Source organism: Leptidea sinapis, chromosome 4 (genome assembly GCF_905404315.1).
Source record: "Leptidea sinapis chromosome 4, ilLepSina1.1, whole genome shotgun sequence".
Taxonomy (NCBI): domain Eukaryota; kingdom Metazoa; phylum Arthropoda; class Insecta; order Lepidoptera; family Pieridae; genus Leptidea; species Leptidea sinapis.
Window position 1 is genome coordinate 3307905 of NC_066268.1, and position 26185 is coordinate 3334089.

General features: G+C 35.6%; 1 protein-coding gene across 3 annotated transcripts in view; it reads left to right on the plus strand.

The window, feature by feature from the left end:
• Positions 1-24482, plus strand: part of LOC126979700 (solute carrier family 12 member 9) — a 45721-nt gene extending 21239 nt beyond the window's left edge. For all 3 annotated transcript variants that reach the window (XM_050829161.1, XM_050829162.1, XM_050829160.1), the window contains 11 exons: positions 617-702; positions 1971-2172; positions 2539-2670; positions 3553-3660; positions 9186-9334; positions 11576-11767; positions 14059-14234; positions 14397-14491; positions 17589-17689; positions 19420-19543; positions 20699-24482. In XM_050829161.1, coding sequence (XP_050685118.1) covers positions 617-702; positions 1971-2172; positions 2539-2670; positions 3553-3660; positions 9186-9334; positions 11576-11767; positions 14059-14234; positions 14397-14491; positions 17589-17689; positions 19420-19543; positions 20699-20779 — 1446 coding nt within the window. In that variant the 3' untranslated portion in view covers positions 20780-24482. The remainder of the gene's footprint in view (positions 1-616; positions 703-1970; positions 2173-2538; positions 2671-3552; positions 3661-9185; positions 9335-11575; positions 11768-14058; positions 14235-14396; positions 14492-17588; positions 17690-19419; positions 19544-20698) is intronic.
• The last annotated feature ends 1703 nt before the right edge of the window (positions 24483-26185 follow it).

The following is a 26185-nucleotide window of genomic DNA, read 5'->3' on the forward strand; positions in this document are numbered from 1 at the left end:
AGCGGTAGTAGTACCTAGTATATTAGAAATAACATCAAAAAGAATTTTAAAGGAATCAATTTTGAGAAAATAAATGCCTTTTATGCAATTAATGTATACTAAGGCCAGCGAGGCGAGATAAAGAATGTAAACAAACGGACCGTTACTGTGTTACACTGTAATAGCGAGCGTTTGTTGTCTCTATCGCTTGTACGCTGTATAATTGGCGTCAGTTGGTCGACGATAGCTGTCGGTGCGTGCTTCATAGAACAGGAAAGCAGTGAGTACCGCAGTTGTAAACATCCGGTCCGCCATTTTGTGAACAAGTTCAATCCTCTTTGGAATGCGTTCGAAGTGATATGTTATTTCTCGTTTTCGTATTTACTTAGTTTTTGTTATTAATTTTCCGTAACTGTTAGTTTCTTGTTTATTTTTGCTGTTATTGTGATTTTAATTTATGGAATCACAGCCTGGCAGTTCTAGACAACCTTTGAAAACAAATATATCGTATATCGTACATCAATTCTATTCAATATTCAAAGATATGGATGAAAATGTTTTGAAACACTGAAACTTTGTTTAAATTCTTTTTCTCGTCTTTTTGTTCTTACTATAATAAGATGTACTATTATTTCAGGTAAACTCTGTTCTATTTATGACGAGCTACTTCGCTATCAACCTGGCGTGTCTCGGCTTGGATCTTGCTTCGGCGCCTAACTTTAGGTAAATATACTCGATATTAAAGTCCCATTCAAAAACTTATATCGGGCCATCCATAAATTATGTCACATGACTTTCATGATTTTTGACCCCTCCCCCGACCTTGTCACAGCTGGTTACATTTGTGTGACTGAATGCATTTCGCGCGTCTATCTTTCCAATGTTTTTTTATTGGCTCGCGCTTTATATGCTTTATCATAGTTATAGCAAATTACTTGTACATACAATGTTTGCGACTGATCGCTTTGGTGATTGGACGTCGAACGTAAAATATCTACATTTCAACTTACTGAGGTTGAAATCTATAAGACTACTCACAAAAAACATAGCTAAGTGTAAGCTGAGTGTAATCTTTTATTTAGTTTTGTAGTCATTTGACACCTGAAATTATTCTGAGCTTAAGACAGCCCGAGCCCAATAGAAAGGTAAAGCGCGCGTTTCATTATACACAGTACCTATATTGTCAATTCTTATTAAACAAATGTTTACAATAGAAAGTAAACTGAATTATAACAGTATCCAAAACTTATTTGATTATAAGTTTTATTGAAACAAGTGGAAATCTATGAATGATTTATGTTATATGCGGTCTAGTTATAAATTATTTGGTACGAGATATGGTAAATTTTTAGTTGTGTAACTGCTATAGGTGACATGACAATGACAGACAAGTAACAAACACTTAACTACACCGATCGTGTATTAAACGGGAATTATAAATCATCGAACATCAGCAGCTGTTGTGATGACGCAAGAAACTGTTAACCTCCCTTTTTGTTCGGATTATAGTCTGAATGTAAGCTAAGTCGTCGTTATGGTGACTTAAGCTTATGCTTAGCTCGCTCTTAATGTTATGTTTATAAATACGGACTTCGACTTAACTCATTAAATCAGTCTGAGCTAAGTCTATGTACACTCTATAAAACTCAGCCTAAGTCTCTGTAGGTTAAAGAGTTTTAGGGAATAAAAGTTTACGAAGAATATTATTAGATTAAAAATGAAATTAAAAATTAACGAAAGTCGCAAACGTTAGTAATTTTCTGAAATTTATTATTTAATATAAAAGTAAAATAATAAGTAAACAAATACACTTGGAGAATTTCAAAAAATGTTACTGATTTTAATTTTTTTTTACATCCGTACCATGATGACGGTTAAAAAAATGTTCAACTGTATAATATAAGTATTGAGCGTTACTAAGAGTCACCGCCAAGTCGCCCCTACACAAGTTTTATTTCATAAATGATTATCGAGCAGCTTGCGCCCCACAGACCCACCTTCAAGCACTTCTCGTGGCTGACGTCCCTCCTGGGCCTGGTGGGTTGCGCGGCCCTGATCTTCGCCCTCCGGCCCGCATACGCGTTCGCGGTGGCCCTAGCATGTAGCTCGCTGGTGGTCGCGCTCCACTTCCTGTCTCCCGCGGCCTCCGAGCCCAAGTGGGGCAGCTTGAGTCAAGCACTTATATTTCACCAGGTAAATATTATCCACGGCACATATCATCATCGACAGCCGGAACCGATGACTTCCACTGCTGGACAAAGTCCTCCCCCAAAGATCTCCCCGACGATCGGTCCTACGCTGCCATCATCCGACGTATTCCGGCGATCTTGACCAGATCGTCGGTCCATCTTGTGACCTACAATGACCTGATTTACCACAATTTTCATACTTTCTTTGTATCCCATTTGTTGCCCTGTGGTAAATACATGTGTGCTTTTTCTTTGCAAGTGTGTTAAAAAAGTCCGTATGAAACTCGTGAGCAAATGCTCACTAGACACTCGACTGATTGACGATCACTGCAACACACGCTCGTATCACAATATACCGTAATGTCCTCAGGTTCGCAAGTACCTGCTCCTGCTGGACCCCCGGCGCGAGCACGTCAAGTTCTGGCGCCCTCAGATGCTGCTGCTGATCTCGTCTCCGCGACAAGCGGCGCCGCTCATCGACTTTGTTAATGATCAGAAAAAGGTGATATGGTCGAGTATTTTGTTTAGTTAACTCGAGTATCATATTATCATTAAAAAAGTATTATAGCTTTTAATGGAATTAACACGTATATTCAAATTTGGGACTTGAGAACTGTAAACAGTGGACTGCCCTTGTCACGCGTACGTGTTGCCCCGTTTGGCTTTCGTCCATATGAGACATTATTGAATACAATTTGAAGGATTATTAGATGATAAAAAAAACTTGAGCTTGAATTACTCTAAAGGATTTGAGCTTTTATTTACTCTTCAAAAATTTAAATTATATTATGCAAATTTAAGCAAATTGGTCAGATTGAAAGTATTTAATGAGTATTGCATAATATGTAGATGAACATTCTTTTTTAATATTTGGTTGAGTTCTCGTGACAGGCTTCATCATGCTCGCTTCAATTTCTCTACTTGTGGCGGCGACATGCGACGGGTCGTTCGAGGTCGAATGGTTGAGGGAGGCGATAGCTGGCCTATGCCTAATGCTCATGAACGGGCGCTACTAGTGGTGGCAAGACGACCCTTTTACTAGAAACTCTGCTTCATGTTTCTAAAATTAAAGAAAGAGAAAAGAAAACATAACATTGTCGTTTCCTTAAACACATGAAGGATTTTGATTATTTTTTTCTTAATGCACAACTATTTGCAGCAACGTCAGAGCGGACTATAAGTTTGGAAAAAAATTCCTTACGAAATTTTTTTGTTAATTTATAATTCGTATGGTTCTCTAACACTAATCATTAAAATGTTAAATTAAATATATTGTCCATTTTAGAAAAAATATTATAACTGTCATTAACAATTCCAAAAAAAAAATATAATAGAAATAAATAAAAATAATTTGTTTCCAATGTTATCAGTTTTGTAATTTCAGGGTGGTCTGTTTGTGATCGGGCATGTTAGAGTCGGTCAGTTAGATGGTAGCGGGGACCCCCTGGCCCTAGAGCACTCCTACTGGCTGAAGCTGATCGACCATCTTAAGGTGAGCTGTTCAATATTTATTTTAATTTACTGCAATAAAACCAACGCTGAGGGCTAGTTCTTAAAATGACATATAAGTTCGTTTTCTATTTTCATGTACTCACCTCTGAGTGGGTCCAGAATCAAGGTGGAGGAGGAGGCGTCCCAAATTTTGTGAAAACACATTTTTTTTCAAAATGTAATATTTTTTGTCTAAGTATTACAACACTAGATTTAAACTACATACCTACTAATCATGCAAATATACTATATATTTTTTTTATGTTTTGTTAATTTTCATGACTTTTTATCATTAAATGTTGATTTCATTGAAAAATAATTTAAATGGAAAAAAATATATGCGGAACACTAAATACAAGGTACTACTGTTTGAATTTAATACATTTCTAAATGTAAATTTGCAAAATATGTGATATCACAATAAGTAAGGGTCAAAAATGTGACCAAGCCGTCCTTGATTTGTTCATGAACTTTGACCCCTCGCACGGATGTGAATTCGAGTGTCGTAATGTATGGATGCCCCTTATGTTACATAAACATATCCGGTCTCTGTATCTTCTACTGTCATCACTATCAGACACCACGTCCGCTACTGTGAGTGTCGCAAGAAACTTATTGCGTCACACACACACAGTCAATTTGTGGGTGGAATCATTTATCGGTCGCGGTATTGCCAAAGTAAGTCTGAAAATTAAAGCAATAAATCTCATGCATCATACATTTATCTATTACTTGCCACAACATGGCAGTTAAAAAGCTTCACCTTATTCATTACACTTTATAAATTAAATATTTCTTTCGTATAAACGGGAGTACGTACCTGATGATCCCAGTAAATGCACGAAACAAAAGTATTACGAAATTTACAAGAAATATTTAATTAATATAATATAATAATTTAATTATTAAGATTATTATAACATAAATGACTTTCTTAATGATAAAACACACTGGCAATAAAGCGAACACCCTCAGGCTCTTTAATTATAAATGTTTATTGTACGATATTATATTGTAATCTATATATATAATTGTTAAATAATCATAAAACCAAATATATTAAATTCACCACGCCAAATGTCAAAAATGTAGATGCGAATATTTTATTAAATGGAGAGGTGGTAGAACCAGTGGAATCTGCTATATTCTTGGCATTTATTGTTATTGGGCAGTGCGGCCGATATTAATACTATCTTTGTGCTGCAGAAGAGGGCTATTCGCGCGATTTATAACCTAGGTCCTAAAGAATCATTAAGAGAAAAATTTAAAGATATAAACATTTTGACTGTTGCTTCTCAATCCATTTTTGATAATGTTTTGTATGTTCATAAGCACATTGAGGAATTTTCTAGAAACTGTGACATTCATAATGTTAACACGAGGAACAAACATAAACTTGTTATGCCTACTACTCGGTTGGGTCGAGTTAGTAAGTCTTTTGTTGGGCGATGTATATGCTTCTACAATATGATCCCAGAAAATGTACAAAACAAATGTGTTACGAAATTTAAAAGAATTTTTAAAAAACGCTTGTGTGGGAAAGGTTATTATAGCATAAACGATTTTCTTAATGACACCACGGACTGAGAATAAAGCGAACACCCTCAGGCTCTTTAATTATAAATGTTTATTGTACGATATTACATTGTAATCCATATTGTATATTTAAAAAAAAGCCCGCTGAGTTACTTGCGCCTATTCTTCTCAGGTCTGAGGCAGTCTCTTTTGAATGGGTGTTAGATTTTGACGTTCAATAAGTGATTTTAAATCCTATTTTGAATAAAAACATTTCAATTTGAATTTGAATTTATACTCTACACTACACGCACCAACATGCACAAAATGCCTTCTATTCATCGTTCTTGTGTATTAATTATACAATAATGAATACTGTTCAATTGATTACTTTTCATGTTCGTACATTAGATGATTGAACTAATTAAGAAAATGTCTTAGTTTTAATTATCCTTATTTGTATAAAATAACATTGCATATCTTTATTAACTTAAAAATGTATGTTATTATTACTAAAACCATTAATAATTTTATATTAATATTATATTATTTTCAATTCAATATATATGTCGCAGGGAAATTATAATAACAGAGATTTGCTCGATTCCCTAAGTGATTCGATCAAATCACGGAGTATGCTTAAAGATCAACACGACTTTATCATTTCTCTAAACAAATCTGGTGATTTGATCAAACGCCAGGGTTGGTTCCGTGAAATGACAATGAGTGACGTGACTAAAAGAACTTAGGATGTAAAAGCGCGCGAAGCGAGCATCAGACTTGAGTCATACCCCGACCCGGATAGGTTAGGTGGAATGGGTTCGGCCCATTCGAGTTTTTTTTAATAATATGGGCCCCGCGCTTTTCATGGGAGTGGGGGAGTGAGCCAGGGGACCGAGGACATCTCCCTCCCTCCCCCTACCCCTCTCACCCCCCTCCACCTGAGACACGATACTAACGAGATTTGACCAAATTACTGTTTTTTATCATATCCCTGCAAAATAAATATTATACTTTTAACTGTACTTAATTTTCTCGCATTATTCTTCCTATGTACTATTTAACTGTGGAAACTTTTATTGGTCAATGATTTATATTTTATGTTTTGTTTTTTTTTTTATGTGAATTTAGTTGTACTGTTTATTTCCCGAATAAAATAAAAATAATAAAAAAATATTTTTATTGAAAAAAAAAGCCCGCTGAGTTTCTTGTGCCAGTTCTTCAAATCAAATCAAATCATCTTTATTTGCAAGATAAGGTAATAATGTGTTGTTGGCTTATAATTAACAAGTGCTCTTATCCTAACCCACAAGGCATGCAAACTTATAGAGGAATACATAGTTCACGTTTTAATTTCTGTAACAATTATAATATACTGTACTATACTAAAAAAAGATATGCATCCCAAGCAAACTTAGATTAACATCAATCATACAATAGTTATTATTTCTTAAGCTTATTCATTTTCATTTATAATATAATGGCATTAGCTACACAATGATATTGAGTTCAGTCGAAGTTAATTTTTATTATTTGCTATTTTATCGTCAAGAAAATCTTTTAATGAGTAGTATACTTTTTTATTAAGTAAGATTTTAGTGACTTTTTAAAGTAGAATATATTTTCGCGCTTAATATTGTTAGGTAACTTATTGTAAATTGTTGGTCCCATGCAAAAGATGCTGTTTCGATACAACTCTGTTCTGGACTTCAAAGGTCGTAATTTGTTGTCGTTTCGTTTCGAAATTAGCTTTTCATATTTATTGATATTATTCTTTACCATAACTGCTACTTCGTAAATATATATTGATGGCATGCTAAGTATATTTAATTTAATAAAGTGAGGTTTACATGATTCGGTTGCTTTTAGTGAGCAGACAGATCTGATACATTTCTTTTGAGCTTTGAATACTTCATAAATCCCTGGAGCATTACCCCGGAATAGTATCCCATATCTCAGAGTGCTATCTACATACGCATGATATGCTGCTAACACCGCAGTCATATCAACTACTGTCTTCAGCATATGTAGAGCAAATGAGAACCTATTTAGTTTTTTAATGACATAATCAATGTGTGTTCTCCATGACAGATTGTGGTCAAGACAAATGCCCAAGAATTTTGAGGTCTTCTCTTCATTAATCGCTTTACCGTCATAATTTATATTTAATCCATAAGATTGTGTGTTTTTGTAAGCACATTTCGTCATGCATGTCTTATTTAGATTGATTTTTAGATTATTATAATTTAACCACTCTATTAGTTCGTTAAGCGAATTGTTTATGTAATTTTCATATGTTAATGGATTGTTGTCAATAAATATGGCAGTACTATCGTCTGCAAATAGGACCATTGGATCCTTAATAGTATGAGGAAGGTCATTTATATAAATAAGAAAAGCAGTGGTCCTAGAATACTGCCTTGGGGCACGCCAAATGTTGTTTTCCGGGGGTCTGATAAATATTTCATTTTGGTTTTAGTTATAAGATTTATTTTAGTTATTTCTGTTGATTGTTGTCAACCAGATAAATATGATTTAATTAAATTAAGAGCATTGTTTCTTATGCCATACGTTTCAAATTTATTGATCAGTATTAAATGGTCGACATAGTCAAAAGCTCTGGTCATGTCCATAAATATTGCTGTCACTCGTTTTTTATTTTCTAAACTAGTCATTACCGTTTCCAAAAAGTTATAAATTGCTTCATTGATAGACTTATTTTTCCTAAAGCCTACTTGCTCCTTAGTCAAAATATTAAATGTTTCAAAGTACGAATACAGGTTTTTGTGTAATTGTGTAATTTTTTCAAAAACTTTTGATAAGATTGGAATCAAGGCGATAGGCCTGTAAATTTGCATATCCAGTTTGTCTTCTTTTTTAAAAATAGGTTTTATTATCGTAAGTTTCATTTTATCTGGGTATATACCATATTCGATACACTGATTCACAATGTAACTTAATACTGGGGCTATTATGGTAGCGACATATTTTATTACTGTTGTATTTATATCATCGTATACGTTACTATTTGTGTTTTTTAATGACTTTATTGCATCCAGAATGTCATAGGAGCCTGTTGGGTTAAAAAAAAAGTGAGTTAGGTTGATGGTGTCTAGTGATGTATTTGGGGTTATCATTATAACCACTTTTTTTGCAATCCTTGTTAATTTCATCTATGAAGAAATCGTTGAATGCCTGCGCTATCGTTTGAGGATCAGTGACAATTTTTGATCCAATTCTAATGGCATCTATGTCATCTCTAGAGATATTGTTCAAGGTACCATTTATTATATTCCAAGTGGCTTTTGTTTTATTAGAGGAATTTTTTATTATGTAGTTATTTTGAGACCTCTGTGTAAGTTTTATAATTGATTTTAATCTTTTGGAATAAGCCTTTAATTTAATTATATCTGATTTACATTTAGTTAATCTTGACGTCCACAAAAGCTTCCTTTTAATTTTAGAGCAAGTTCTTATACCCCTGGAAAGCCATCTATGTCGTTTTGTAGAGGATATTTTTATTTTACAATAGGGAAACATTAATTATAGAATAGTAATATCAAGTCTAAAAAAATATTGTATGCCAAAATTGGGTCATCAACAGAGTACACCTCTTGAAAGGATAAGCTTTTGAGGCAGTCATAATATTTATTCATATTTTCAATCGAAAATTGCCGTTTATGAATGTACCAGTGGCTTAGAAGAACGCTTGGGACAACCTGCGCAGTATGGTCAGATATGGCTAGTTCAGGTCTTCTTAGGTCTAAGGCACACTGTTGTGAATGGGTGACAGTTTTTGACTTTCAATTAGTATTTTATGTCCTATTTTGAATAAAAATAATTGAATTTGAACTTGGATGGTAAGTAATTACCGTCGCCCACTCTTAAACATCAGAGCTTAGAATCTTTGACTGCCTTTTTGAAGGTACCCAGATCGTATCGAACTGAAAATAACGCGCGTCCAGTTTGGAAAAACAACATTCACTCATAATTTATTATTAATAATTTCAGGTGAAAGCTTTTGTAGAGCTCTGCCTAGCGGAGTCTATTCGGAGTGGAGCTGCCCATCTGACTAGGCTAGCCGGTCTCGGAGCCATGAAGCCAGATACTGTACTATTAGGTTTCAGAGACACTGCCACCCCGAAAGACTTCTTTAGAGAGTGAGTTGAATGTATATTTGTTCAATAGATATTTGCATGTATAAAATAATAGGATAATAATTGAAAGGAGCACTTACATTAAGCAGGAAGCACTGCCAGTCGTCGAGTACGCTTGTTATCGGTCGTGTTATCTTTCTATGCAATCCGTACGAAATTGCAATCTCAACTTACTAATTTATTTTGCTTCGTGCTTTACGATACGAAAGGATAGGTGCAAGTTTAGAAAAATGTGTCATCACTCACAGTGTTTGCTTTATTCGCGCCTAGTTATTAAGGCGCTATAGTCTTATAAACTAACATTTTTGAAAATCTACTTAAAATACTTCTACAAATACTACGGTTTCAGTTTTTTTTACATGTTTATCTTCATTTCTTTATCTAAGTTATTGCAGTTTCGAAAACACGATTACGAAAAAAATCTCGATAGATATAGTTTTGAAAAATAGGCTTTTTTATTTGAATTATTGTTTTATATTATCATAATACTTTGATAGCTATCAACACAAAACTTGTTTTATTCGAAAGTTTATTATTATTTTTAAATTTTCTTCGTGGGTTTTATCAATACGCTTTGTGAATTATTTTATAACAATTTTTTTCTTAATAAACCAAACGCGACGCCACGTTTGCATGCTCGCTTATGCCAGCAGTACGCCCCTGACCACTGTCAAGGACGGTACTGTATTCGTTTCTCTCGGGCTGAGGGCTCACATTTTGTAAGATTTCAGCAAACAAATCCAAATGGGGAATCATCGTAAAAAAATGATGATGATGCGGCAGCGTATTATGTTAAAATATATGAGGAAGTCGGAAATTACGAAAATAAAATCTACATATTATTATTTTGAATATTATGCAACGCGCGATTTATGTATGTATGTACTTAAGGGAAGTTAGAAATCCATTTATGATTTTGTACAATATGGATATCGAATCCGAGGTTCTCAAATAAACTTCAAATGACAGAGTTGTCAGTATTGTTGCACTTAAAACAAAAACAACATGGCGCGTAACTGAAAATCGTGACGATTTGCTATCAAATTTGTCTCATATGTCGATAAAGAAGTTTCACTTCAATAATAATAATAATTTTCTAATCAAATCACTGGACACTAAACTTTTTACATGTCAATAGAGTTAGAAATGCATAAAAATATCACATCATTACTAAACTAAACTAAACTCTTGCGCAACTGTAAGTTTTAAAAAATATTACGCAGTCCTTCCCGGGCAGGGTTCGTTCACCCGCATCGCTCGGTTCGTGTCTCAGCCATGCCCGCGTCGATGTGTACTTATCTTAAGTTCGAGCGCTTTTTGCCTAAAGTGTTGGGAATACCCCGCCTTAAAATACGTAGTCCAACTTCCTAAAAGTGAAGCATTGAGCAAGATGTTGTTGTGTTTCCTAGATACTTTAAACACTACAATTGCATTCTTCAACACTTCTGAATTTCAAATTCAAAAATTTATTATTGAAAATAGGATATGATGTCACTTATTGAAAGTCAAAAACTACACATTCGAAAAAGCATGCCTTAGACCTGAGAAAAACGCAACAAACTCAGCTTCATTTTTTTTTTCATAAAAAAATATGGTTTCAATGTAGTATGGTACAATAGAACTTATTATTTAATAGCCTGAGGGTTGTCGCTCCATTACCAATCTGTGGTATCATTAAGAAAGTCATTTATGTTATAGTAACTTTTACATCGCACCAGAAAAGACTTACTTCTAATGTAGAGGGAAACAGGAAACACGGGCGGGTTTAGTGGGTTTCGCTTTAAAAATATTTTATGTATGTTTGTCTGTAGATTTAAATATTTTAAATCATTTATACGTCTAGAGAGAGTATGACATCTGTGAAATCTCGAAATTGACAATAGAGTTAACTCTAAACTCAGTTTTTAGAGTTTAAGCTCTATTTTGAGCAATGCACGCACACTAACACAAAGTGTCAAACTAATCGCGAGTGTAAGACGTAGCTTGTCACGCACACAAAAGTATTAAATCTGGTCTGTTTTTATCGGGTGTCTAGCAGGAACAGACTCGTATCTAGATTTATATATATTTTCTAAGTAAATTGTCAGTTTCATGCCAGAATTTGGCGAGCCAACATCTCCTGAGGATGCCTCGTGTTGAGGCGAAACAAGTGTCGAATTGATTGAAGACGAATATTAGCGCGATTTACACTCAAGATAACTCAAAAGAAATTAAATTAGTTAAATATATATTATTTTGATGCAGCCCAATGTCTCCGTACAAGACGGATCAGTTCGACCCGGACTCCGGCGACATAATGTTCCCCACGCGCACGTCGGTCGCCACGCGCATCTCTGCGGGCGAGTACGTGCGCATGATGGCCGACGTTCTGTGTGTCAACAAGAACATATGTCTGTGCCGGCACTTCCACACGCTCGACATGGCGGCTGTCGAGAGGTACGTTGAACACGCGCTCGTTCTATTATACAACGAAAAACAATTTGTTATTTTAAAGTGATAGCCCTCTGAACACGCAAATTCTGGTCGTTGTCGAAAGCTGCTCTTGGTAACTTCAACTAGCCGTTCCTGCCGCCGTTGCACATGAGGAATGACACCCTGGCCCATACGGCAAAAGAGAGCCTATCTCCTGTGCGCTCTTTTTGCCTCCAACTCGACTCTTGACGACAACGGAAAAACACCGCCGACTATCCCGCGGTGTCAGAGATCTATGCGTGAAGTACAGTTCAGACAGAAAACAGTTAGGCGAGCTCTGTTTTCGTTGGACGTCAGGAAGTCGAGCGGATGTCATTTCTCCAATCGTGCTTAGAACGTGCGCTCCTGAGTTGACGCCGGTGCTGACGCGTTAATTCCGGCACTCTTATGCAAAAGGCGTAGTCCCTGACTCGTGGAAGTTAGCCCTTGTCCATGCGATCCAAAAAAAAAGAAAACAGTTCGGATTCGATAAACTACAGGCCTATAACTATTACCTCCCTGCTCTCCACAATCATGGAGAGCATAATTAACCGTCAGCTCTTGGTATTCCTATACGGTCACCAGTTGATTAACAACCAACAGTACAGCTTCCGCCATGGTCGATCGGCAGGTGATCTTCTGGTACACCTAACATATTAAGTAACTAGGCAATTAGCCTGGATATAGCGAAGGCCTTTGATCGTGTATGGCTCAAGGCGCTTCTCTCAAAACTTCCATCATTTGGGCTTCCCGAGAGCTTATTCAAGTGAACCTCCAGCTTCCTCACTGGGCGCAGCATATAGGTCGTTATCGACGGCTATTGCTCGAATCCCAAGTGAACGCTGGAGTGCCCCAAGGCTGTGTGGTATCTCCCACACTGTTTCTTCTGCATATCAATGATATAACATACATTGCTATGCAGACGACAGCACGGGCGATGCCGTATACACGGGCCATGCAGGTCTCTCTAGGGAAATCGTCGACCAGTGTCGGGAGAAACTTGTGTCTTCTATTCGGGTCCTCTCTTCAGAAGGTCGCGGAATGGGGTAAACGCGTTGCATTTACCACTAAAAAACCCCCTTTTGTTACGACAAATCTCGCGACGTATCACCGCTCTTCGACAACACTTCCCTTGCAGCCTCGCCTAGTATCGGAATTCTGAGTCTCGATATCTTGAACGATTGCCAATTCCGCGGCCACCTGGAGAGCAAAGCCAAATTGCGTTCGAAGAAACTGGGCGTCATAAATAGAGCACGGCAATACTTCGGCCCACATTCTAGCGCTGTACAACGCAGAGCAACTCGAATTGTCGGGGACCCAGTGCTCTGTGAACGGCTGGATCACTTGGCGTTGCGTAGAGACATCGCTTCATTGTGTGTCCTTTACCGCATTTATCATGGGGAGTGTTTCGAAGAGCTGTTTCACCTGAATTCTGCCGCCGAATTCCACCTTCGCACGACACGCCACAAGCTAGGATATCATCCCCACCATCTGGATGTGTGGAGGTCCTCCAGTGCGGCTTTCAAGAAGCTGTATTGAGGCCATCTTGCATTTGGCTTAAGTCTTCCATGGTCTCTGCCATGACAACGATATCGTCTGCGAATTGAAGGTGAGTGATGTATTGGCCGTTGATGTTAATGCGCAGTCCAGAAGCTTAAAGATATCAACCGCCTACTGCGTTGGGCGATGTGACATCGCCTTGTCTGATTCCTCGCTGCAGTCGAATAGGCTTTGAGATCTGATCCTGAACACGGTGGTGTTTTTCTTTCCTCCAACTTGTCGTCGGTCCGCATGTCAGTGACATTGTATGTTGCCAGGGCCAATGGTCTTCGTTGGTGGTTAGCGTTGCCAAACAAGGGGATTTTTAGCACCCCCTGCCCCGTCGTTTATGTGGCTGCTACCGAGGCTACCACGAGCGGGGCCGCCGGGGACTGGACTTATAGTGTCCGTCATGTTTGGGGGTATTTGTCACGCCTGGCAGGCGGGTTGGCAGGTGTGCTCTTAACGAAAGATGCTGCCGCCCATCCTCCGTTGTTTGTATCCCTTAGTTGCCTCTTACGACACCCACGGGAGGTGATGGGGGTGGTGCTATTCTGGACCGACGCCACACGGACGTGTGATACGCAAAATATAATAACTTTAATTTAAAATTTAATTAAATAAAAAGAACATGAAGCAGACGGAATCTGTCTGAAACTTTACGAGGTATCATAAATATTATTACCTATTTCCTGACAATGATGAATATCGTCAAATTTGATACGTTTGTTTTGCAGGAGGTCACCCAACCTGAAGTACATAGATGTGTGGCTGGTGGACATTCTCCGGCCTGATGCGGAGCAGGCGTTCAGCGTGCCCGCACTGTTCGCGCTGCAGTTGGCTGCCGTGGTGCGCTCGGCGCGCGGTTGGCAGCACCTGCACCTGCGGGCGCACGTGCCGCTCACCACGCCTCGTACGTACAGAACAAGGATACTTGATACGGTTCTCACGAACATCTATTGAGGCCTTCCACTTCCTCTAATGCCTGCAAATTTCACCTTTTTTTATAACAATAATGGACGAGACGAGCAGCATAATCCCGTTTTCCGGATAACATTGTTTATTATTTTTGTAGAAAACATGAGTGCGGACAGCAATGGACAGCGCTCCGTGACTGACAGACTTGACGACCTGCTCAAGTTGTTGAGAATCAACGCGACCACGCACGCGGTATGTACACACCTTACATAATTTATACGTCTAGATAGAACCTCTCGACCATCTGTTACACAACCGAGGAAAACAGGCCAGGTTTATTACTTTAATATGCGTGACAAGCTACGACGTCCACTCGCGATTATTATGACACTTTGTGTTAGTGTCGTTATTGTTGCGCTTTGTTTTATGGCTCTTAGAACCAAGAGCAATTAGTTAATGGCAGTTTTTTGATGGCTGTCTTGCTCTGTCCACGTGGACATGTAGATGTATCTGAAAGTTATTCAAATAAGTTACAAGACCATGGTCATGCATGCATGACCATAAATTATTCATATTGTGTTTTTATTTTATTTTTCACACACGAAACAAAGTTGAGAAACTATTATGGTTTAGAATAAATGTATTTTCAATAAAACAATTGGTTTTATTTATAAGTGTTTATGGTTTTATTAAATTATGAACCGCGAGTGCCATCTCCATTGGCACAGTTTCCTTTTTTTCTTTTAATATCTCCTGCACATTTCTCCTGTTCTGTTCTTGTAAACATGCTACCCAAAAATACAAATTCTGATACTTGTTCATCTTCAATCGTAAAACGTATCGAAAATATACACGCTTTCAAATTTCATAGTTTCAACACAAAGACTAAGAAACCTTGATCTACATTAAAGTGCGAGATCGCTTGTGTGTAATATAAAATTTAACTATGATAATATATTGGTACAAAATAATTACTCAAATAATTAACTGGAGTGGACTGGAGGTGTCAAAGTCAAATTTCTTTATTTGCCAGAAACATTCACAAGTAAAGTTGTTACAAATTTAAGAGCAGGCACATGTTTCGTCTTGACAGCCATGCAAATATTTTTGTGGTTTCACTTCACAATATTATAAACCTACCACAATCAATAATTACTGCTACATTTAATTTAATCAACGTAAAGCCTACTAAAAGACCCTGCAATACAGATTTACAATAATGAATGAAATGCTAAGAGATAATGTAGTAAAAACAATCACAACAAAATATAATATTATTGGTGCCACCTACCACTTCGTTTGATAATATTCATTTATTGAGTAAAAACAATATTTTTTAATAGTGTTAATAATTTAAATTTAAATCTATTTAACACTGTCTCCTCTCTTATTTCTTTTGGTAATTTATTAAATAATTCTACACACATAGCATGACAGTTTTTTTGGTACAAAGTGGTTCTAATGTGGGATACTCGAAGTCTCGTAGGATCACGCGATGGAAACAAAGAACAGTCGCCCATCCGAGTGAATAGATGAATTTTTCTTAACAAATAAGGTAGCCTCTAGTACGTAAATTTCGGTTACAGTCAGTATGTTTAAATTTAAATTTAATAGAGGTCTGCAGCTATCGAAGGGCCCTATACCAGCCACAGCTCTTATACATCTCTTTTGAGCCAGTAATGTTTTTTTTATATTTGTGGAGTTTCCCCATAGTAAGATACCATACCTAATTATAGATGCTATATAGCCATGATAGGCAACGATTGCAGATTCTATTGATATAGTCTTTCTGGTTCGCCTGAGAGCAAAGACAAATTTATGTATCCTTTTAACTAGTGATTCTATATGAGCTTTCCAGTCTAAATTTTTATCTATACTGATACCAAGGAATTTTATAGTAGGGACTTCTTCAATTGATTTACCTTGATAACTTATACTCTTAAACATATTATGATTCATGTTCTTGTTACTGAATTGAATTATTTTGGTTTTTTCAAAATTTACACCTAGTTTGTTTCTTTCCATCCAATTTATAATTGTTAATATTTCATCTTTTACAATTTTGTCATTATTTATTGATGGGTTAAGGTTTGGTATTAGAAGAGAAACGTCGTCCGCAAAAAGTATGCATTTTCGTGATGTAGAATTTGGTAAATCATTTATATATAGAAGAAACAGCAAGATCCCTAGAATGCTGCCCTGTGATACACCTGAATTTGAATAAGTTGGATTCATAAACCATTATATTACAATTTTATCTAGAGTTTGTTATATAAACACATTGTTTTCTATTTTTAATATAAGTATGTAGCCAGTTCAAAGTAATTTCTCTTAAACCATATTGATAACATTTATTTAACAATATATCATGGTCGACATAGTCAAATGCTTTGGTCATGTCAAAAAATACGCCTGTAACTCTTTTTTCATTGTCAATATTTTTTAAAATATGATTCACTAAGCAAAAGGTAGCACTTTGGAATGCGTATTGAGCCTCACATAAAACATTAAATTTTGTAAGAAACTGAACCAGTCTACTTTGAATTAATTTCTCATAAAACTTGGATAAGATCGGAATTAGAGTGATCGGTCTATAGTTGCCTGCATCTGTTTTATCACCTTTTCTGTGGACTGGTCATATTATTGAATATTTAAGTTTTTCTGTGAATTTTCCTTAGGAAAAAGAAATATTTATTAGATATGTGAGGAGCTCGACAAATAAGGTAAACCTACTGCAATATTTTAGCAGCTGCGTAGATATCTCATCGTAACTTGTTGATTTTGTATCTCTTAATGATTTTATTGCAGCTGCTACTTTATCGTGAGTGCATGGCGTCAGATAAATAGAATTATTTACTGATTTAACTTGTTTATAACAAATATTGGTGTGAGTATTTTTATAATTGGGATCTGTCACATTCGCAAATATTTTATTATTAAAGAGGTCAGCAATTTCTTGAGGGTTATTTATTTTAGTTTCTTTGTATATTAATTTATCGATGTACGCGGAGAGAAATTTATTGTCACTTTTGTTTTTGATTAGGTCCCAAACAGCCTTGCACTTATTTGATGAATTCCTTGTCTCCGTGCCCATCCTGGCATCTGGTCTTTCGCTTCCATTAATATTGGAAGGTTCACATGTAAGACTGACCCTAAATTCATGCTTGGCTAACCAACATATTAAAGTATCTGCATAATTACTGAGGATATTATTTGAGTTGATTTGAGTCGTTAGACATCACCCTCAGATGTAAGATGGCAGTGTCTCATGTAATTGGAAGTTGAATTTTAAATCATTTGCTATATTTTTTAGTTTTGCTCAAAAGCAGTTTCTTTTATGTATGCACAGGTAAGCGACTGGCCCATGCTCGAGGACTTGGGTCCGTGGCGGGAGGGGGGCTTCGAAAACCCTGGCATATATAGCCGCGTGCCGGCAAGCTATTTACGAATGTAAGTTGAAAAACAAAATTATTATTTTTACGAGTATTTCATATGTATACCTAGGTAACACTGAAAATGTTTAGAAAATGAAAAACAGCTGCAGCTAATGTAGAAAGTTGCCAGTACTTTTATTGTTTTTCGAAGTAATCTCCGTTCCTCTCTACACATCTTCGCATGCGATGGAATCACTGAGAAAAGCAGTGGGCCCATTCTTCCGGGTCTCTTCTATGGCATTTTCGTAAGCTTTCACCGCATCTTCAGGGCTCGTAAAGCGAATACCTCGAATTTAATCTTTAGTTCTTAGGAATTAATAAAAGTCGCCAGGTCAGGACTGTATGGCGGATGACTCAGTATCTCGACACCTGCCATAGTCAAATATTCAACAGTCCGTTTTGCGGAGTGCGCTGAAGCATTGTCATGGTGAAGGAGGATCCTGCTTCAAGGGCGCTGCTGTCTATTTTTTTCCAATACAACAGGCAAACAGCGATTGACATACCAGTCTCCAGTAACTGTCCTTCCATCTTCTAGCATAACTGTCGCGAAATGACCTTTCCGACCAAAGAATGAGGCAATCATCTTTTTTCCTTGACTTCTTCCTTTCTTTACCTTAGTTGGTCAATCCTCGAAAAAACATTTGGCGACACCAGTCCATGCGAAAGTGTTTCTGGTCGTCGGTTAAAGTATGGGGAATCCATCTGGTATAAAGCTTACTGACGCCTAAATGTTCGTGTAATATTTTTTGAACTTGACTCATACCAATGCCTAGGCTTGCCCGTATCTGCTGATAGGTCACTCTCTTATCTTCCTCTATCATGGGTCGCACAGCACTTATGTTATCTTCAGTAGTCGCTGTTAAAGGACATCTCTCACGCGGATCATCATTGAGATTGCTATGTCCACGCTTAAACTCGTTAAACCAATTGTAAATAGTGGCACGAGATGGGGCTTCATTAAGAAATGCTAATCGAAGCCTATCATAGCTTTGTTGTTGAGTAAGCCCACGACGAACGTCATAACATAATAAATCATTAACCGAAAATTTTCTCGCGTTAGGTATTTTTTCACGTGTAACAGGAGTTTTAGATTTGCCGCCAATTCACAAAAACAAATGACAATTGAATGCAATATACTACATTAGGTTACCAAACAGTTCTAAAACTGAAATTCAAAAAAGTCTTCATTTGCTATGGTTCTTATTGGCCAGTTCTAAACATTTTCAGTGTTACCCACGTATTGTGGTCATGATAGACACAAAATTTACTAACATATAGGTAGACGAGCCGACAGCCCGATGATAATGAATGAACAATTTTGATTTGTTAATGTGCACAGCAACAGCTAGATGTTTTTTAATATATAAAACTAAGTAGCTCATATCAGGCATTGTTAACTGTTTCGGAAAATCGGTTACAACTATTTCGCTTACCTTTTCTATCTTGGTTTATCTCCGGTAGAGATGTTCTTCTGTCTCACACGCTTTTTTCGTCTGTACGCTCGTATAAAAAGGCAATTTTTTTTAAAATTGATTTCTTTAGAATTCTTTTTGATGTCAGTTAAACACTACCACCACTAGGGAAACAAATGGCGCTTTGAAAGAGAAAACACGGCGCAAGAAACTCTAACAGCATTCTTTTTTTACGCTTTTTTAAATAAAATACAAAATGTAAAACTATAGAGTGGTCATATGGTATTAAATGCTTGGCGTCAGATTACTAGTTTTTAATTGTGTTGATGTGTAGAGTGAACACTATCATAAAACATCGTTGTGCCGAGGGCACCGCTGTCACCTTCATCCAGCTGCCGCAGCCTCCAGCACTCCGACCCTCGGGCGATGACGAGGCGCTCTGCGAACAGTATCTCAAGGTACGTGCTGCTAAAGATATTTCAAATTGTCTTTTATTTCTAGATCCAAAAAATTGTATTTTCTTGAGTGTAAATTCCGCTAAGAGTTGTCTTTATTCAATTCGACACGTGTTTCGCGTCTACACGAAGCATCTTCAGGAGATGTTGACTAGACTCAGATTGAGTTTGCGGGATTTACTGAAGAGAACTCACAATATTTGGATAATTATGTATTTCCGCGAAGTAACGCCTAATTCATTATTATTTTTTATTTCATATCATAATTTGTGACTACCGCTGAAGATTTTATCTCTTGTGGTGGAAGAGATGTTTAAAGGTTAATCCTCATAATTCTCTTCTGGTCTCTTGCAATATAATGGCAAAAAAATAACTTATGATTTTTTTGTCACTAACGGCTCTAGCGATTACGGTAAGTGACAATACGCGAGTGATCACTTCGATAGCAATTCGTAGACGTCGTGAGTTTTTCACTTAAAACCGTGGTCAATCAGATGGTGGGATGTCCAAGCAAACTTTCCAAGAGAATAAACATCCCAAATATAAGCTGCAGCGGGCTTTCACCTTCTGTCTCCTTAAATTTGGTTTATACCAGTTGCAGCGGTCGCGGTGGGACTGTAGAGCCCTCTCAACATGAAACGAGTGATTTACTCTGCTTCAAGTGTGAGTAGGCCCAAAAATGGGGGCGCCAAACAGAACATCCGTGCAAAAAGTAGTTTACGCATATTTTTTTTATAAAAAAGTATATATAATTTAATAAAAAAAAAAACAGATAAATTATTTTAGTTCTTTTTTTAAATTAAATGTAAAGTTTAAATTAATAATATTTCTCCGTACTTCTTACTTACTTCATACTTTAGTAGTTTTACCACAAGACAAATAATAGAACAGTAGCGTAACACAGGGTTGGTACATACAACGACGACAGCTAATTTAACTCAGCACTTAATAGCTTTGTCTCCCCAAGATTGCTTAGCGGCCGTATTTATTGTGTGTATGTGTGCGTGTGTTGATCCGGAGCTCTAGTATGAAGTTAAAGTACTGTTCTATTAATGTATTGTGACAGAAGTTTGTTCTGTTTGGTTTTAGTTGTTATCGGTGATTATGATGTCAAGCTGCTAATAGAATGTCACAATAACTAATATCATTTGTTTGCAGGTGTTGGATGATCTCACTGTGAATCTATCTCCGACCATACTCGTACGGGGTTTGAAGTCTGTTACTTCCACGGATCTTTGATCAAATTATAGTTTTAATAGTTTATACAGCGTGACGCTCCAATGGTGACATTAAATGAACACACAGGTACAGCTACTTAACATTAATCATTAAAAATAAATTTAAAAGTTAAAGTAAATTATTAAAATTTTGCAACTTTTTAAACAGAGAAATAATACATTTAGAAAACAAAATTTTAATCAACCTTTACGTGAATGCTATTCACCTACAAGTTGTGACGGCCACGGCGGGGCGTGCGAGAAGTGTCAATGCCTACGATAACTCGCGGCTACTAGATTACTTACAGGATGTTCCGAAGTGATGTTATTGAAAATTAATTTATTTAGGTGAATTATGTATTTATTTTTTTGTGATTACGGCTAAATAGCTCTACCCGTGTGTTAATATAATGTCGCCATTGTAGCGTCACACTGTACAATGCAGTAGCTTTTTTATCGAGCAATATTTTATGGTAATTAAGTGTATCACTTATTATTGAATCGCTTTACACCTTCGAGTATTAAACCAAATTAGGACGACATTAACTATTGTCCAATTGTTATGTGTTTCATTATTTTCTTAAGAATTTATTCTCTTATTTAATAGTGCGAAGTACACAAATTATATGAGGTGCAAAATCGAGCGTTATTAGAAAGAAATGACGTTATTCATAAAAGGGATAGACATGAACACTAGTGCCTATTAGAAAATATAATATACAGGGTGTAATCGTGAAGTGTCATCAGATGATTATTCCGTAACTATTACAGATATCAAAAAACTTTATAGCGGTATCGATAGTACGTTATCTAATCAGTAAAATGACATAAAATTTTAAGGAGTATCCTAATATTGATATTAAACACAAATGTATGGGACATTTCGTATGAAATAGAATTGTGATAAGTGTGTAAGAATTGGTTAATCCAATCATTTTGTAAATTGATTATAATTTAATAGATAATTATTTAAACAGTTAACCTCGGTCAAGTGGCACGTATATGGCAATGCGTGCGTATTTACTAATCTTTAAGTATCGTTTGTGCATTTGTCGTTAACGGGACCCTTTATTTAGTTCGCTACGATAGGTATTTCCTGAATGGTCTCAATACGCAATGGAAACCGTATTAAATACGGACATAAGTGTTAGCTTCTCATTTCCCAAAACGTGTGACAAATATTTGTCCGTCTCTTTTTAGTTGTTACTCGTAAGTTGTGTAAGTGTGCTTACGACGTAGGGCTAACAGTATCAACAAGGACACAAATTATTTTATTTAATGACAATTTTATGTAATATTCCGACATTTTATTTTGCGACATTCCTTTTTGAGTTTCTTTGTGAAATTTGTGTAAGCTAAAATGTTTAAAATGTATTTATTTTATATGAATAATTTATGTCTTTTTTGTAATTAATATTTATTATCGGATTGCACTTTATCCAATATATTTACTATGAAATAATTTTACACACATTTAAATTTGTAACCAAAGTTTATGGAACAATGCCGGACTCGAACCCGCGACCTCTTGGACACCGTCCGAGCGCTCTTACCAACTGAGCCATCCGTTCGAGTATGAAATAATCTACGAAAATAATAATACTTAAAATATATAATTTTTAGTTAGAAATTTCTTTAATAGTAAGATTTATTCTATAAGCCTTGTCTATTTCTGTAGAGTAAATGTAAATATAAGAGACATTAAAGGAAATGAAGAAATTATAAAATGTGTGAGCAGTATTGTCGATGTTGCGCTCCTGCTCAAACCTGTGGGAGTTTTGAGGAACTTTCACCCGGACTGTTGGTGATTACCATAACATATAACTAATTGCTGGAAAGTATTTGCCGATGTATTAGACTAATGTAAGACTGCAATATGCAATTGACAACTTAGGTACTTTAACATCTAATTTATAATGAATACAGTCCATATTTTGGTTAGGAGATAAGTTATGATTTTATTGCATTCTTTAGATACTGTTTTTCCGCTACACGCTATTTGTTTTCACTTTATCTCTGTGTAGCTTTCAGGAAATTATTTTAAAAATATTTACCAAATATTTTATTAATTAGTTGCTGTAATAAGAATATTGATATTGTCAATTACTAATTAGGTCTATGTAGTTAACGATTTCTAAATAGGTCTAGTTTGAAGACACACAATTGCTTGCTTGAGACACATTACGATTATTCGAATACCCATCCAGGCGTAGGCACACGCCAGATACAAATTATAAAGATAATATAAAAGTTGCAGTTTTAATCCAATACACATTTATGTAGTGATTATCAAAGTAATAATTACCTTGTATGATATCATTTTAAAACAATTATAGTTTTTTAACTTAATTTTCTTTGCTATCATATAGGTTACCAATTTTTTTATCAAATTATTGACAAATAAATATTAATTTTGAAACTTTTTGTGCTTTAAGTTAAACTAAGGACTTTGTTTATTTTAGTCTTACCTAGAGATAATATATATAGTAATATATGTTATAATTATAATATATATTATTATATAAAATTAGTCACCCCTGGGTCCTCCTAACGGGAGGTTAATAATACATCGAATAACTACTAACGCTGTATATCATTAAATATATGAATTAAGTAATATTGTTAACTGTAGAATGCTCTCAAATGTGAATGTCGAATGGCTGTTTTATAGTGTCATTAGTATTACTACTAAATTCATTATTATAGCTTACGAAAACTCATCTATAATTTATATTTTTGATAGTAGAAAAAGTATGTTGCCGTTTATACATTCTTCAAATTTTCAAAAAAAATATAAGTTGTATAGCTAAAATTCATCTTCATCAGCTCGGCTATTAAACAAAAAACCGCGTACCAGCCATGCGAATGACGCCTTTTTCATAAATCTTGGTATTTTTGTTAAAATCTGAAGTTATGGTGTCTATCAATATTGGTAAATAATTAAAATTTGTAAATTTAATCCCAGTAGGGAAGGAAATTACTTAAAAAATAACTTACAAATAACATATTGGTATAAAAAAACGAACATTTGGGTTATGACGTCACAGACAGATACACAGAGTAGATACATATCAGATACCTACATCTGTTTAGTTTATAACCATTATTATACACATTTTTTATTTATTTTACTAGTGTTTTCGTTGTTTTACAATTGACACAACACAGAATGTAATCTATGTAAAGTTTTTGTATTTGTTACAAAGTTAGTTTTACCTATAATATATACATATTACATATAAGTAAAATAATTTCACCATAGTGTTCAACTCAGATAATTTACAACGACAGATAATTTATTATATACCACTTCACACTATACTAGAGAGAGCCTAGCGTCATGGTGTTACCATTAATAATATTGTTTCAGTGGGCGTCGTATTGCACTCTAATTGTTTTTATTTTTCAAAACTCACTGTAAAATATAGAATTTTCATAAACACATATTAATAATTATTATTAATTACCATTTACTTGTTTTACCTTAAATTTTATCTACCCATACTACGAAATAACTACTCCATAAGATTATATGGGTGCTGAATCCAATAGTATTCGTTAATATCAAATATATCATGTTTTGAATACTGTTTAAATTGGTTTGATAGATAGATAAGTAATATAAAATGGGATCAATTAATTAAATATAGCAAATAGCTAAGACTACTTTCTAGTAAAATCTAATTGTGATATCATAAATAAATTGTATTTTATTAATTATCAAATCGTTTTATTGTATTCTGATTTATTCCTAAATTGATATTCGTGGATTGATTGCATGAATTTTAAAGAGGCGAAGTTTTGATTTATCAACCCCTATTTTCGGCCCATGTCAACACTACATTGCATGATTAAATGGAAAAAAAATGTAAGAGCCAGGTGAAGAGACATGTAAGAAATGTCGTAGCACTAGAAAGCTATATAAAAGGGAGATATATCAGGGACTCAACTGCATGTTTATAATGCTGTTTGTATAGTTCGAAAACGTGGACATAGTGAAAGGTGGAAAAGAAGATGAGGCTATTGGAATGTAGTGAGCGTTATAGAGTGCTGGATCAAGATCAATCAGTGGGTCAAATGGTTCGAATTAGAGCTACAGTTGTCGTATAGCGGTGACACTATCAGGAAGTCTGACCATTTCCTCATCAGGAGTGTAAGGCCTATAAGACGCTCACGTCGCAGAATACCAGCGACCTGCCGCGTACGGCCCTCATAGGACACGGGTTTATAGATTAGGAAATGGGGGTCAATCTCTATTCTCTATCGTTAAGCAGGGAAGGTCATGTGGCGCCATCGATTAGTTGAAGGAGCTAGTGTAAACAGCTATACAAACCTAGCTATATCGATACTTATACCAATAATGTAGATCGTAATAGCCTAGCCGCTAGTATCTCGAATACGTAATATTTTTGACCATGTGTATGTGAATCCATCTTTGTCATGTTTCTTTGTGTATTTGGAGTTAACTCCTTAAGAATCGATTTTCATATAAGGCGCCCGGTATGAGAAAAATACGGAGAGTGAAATCTGCTCATCACAATTTGATAGTACCTAACGTTTTTCTCATTTAAACAAAAACAGACTTCGTCTGCTTACAAATAAGGCAACAATTAGCATTGTAATTTCCTGTCGGCCATCTAGCGTTACTTTTGAAAATTATTTTATTTTGCAATAAGAAGTGTTGTGGCTAGTGAAAGTTAGTTTCATAAACTTTATTAGATGGCGTTGAACCACAGACACCCCTTATCTTAGTTCAAATTAAAAACAAATAATATCTACTGGATTAAACGTTATCTAGTGTCACTTTCATAAACTATTTCGTATTTCCATTTCAACGCGCTGGCGCTGATCACAGATTTTAATAATTAACGTAGCGGTATACCTGCGGGCCTACCATGAACTCTTATTGCGATTCAATTGACACCCTAAAATAAACTGCTTTGCTATTTCTATCTAATTAAACTAACTGAGTTATCTAATTTAGGTTGACGTCAAATCAACTGATTAAATCGCAATGATGTCAATTGCATGTCAAAAATGATATCAACTGTATCGCAAACTGATTAAGTTCGTTCATTCATTCGTACCATGAGGTGTTATTTCAACCTAAACTGGATAGCTTATGTGTCAAAGTGAGCGATTGAAAAAAGTTCCTACTTCGTTAGAGGAAAGTGAATCGTGTTGTTAATATCTTTTAAAAATAGTGAAAAATATAGAAAAGGAAAATTTTATTGATGAAAGATGAGATGAGAATACTTTATCGGACTTTTTTGTAAAACAAAACACTGAAAATAAATACGAAAAATGAAAATACTAAAGACGGGGCAGTAAGGGCCCGGACTATAGCCTGTTCGCAAGAACGAATTAAAAAAAATGTACTCTGTGGTCCTGTCAAATCAAACATCAATGGAGGTGCGTTCATAACTCG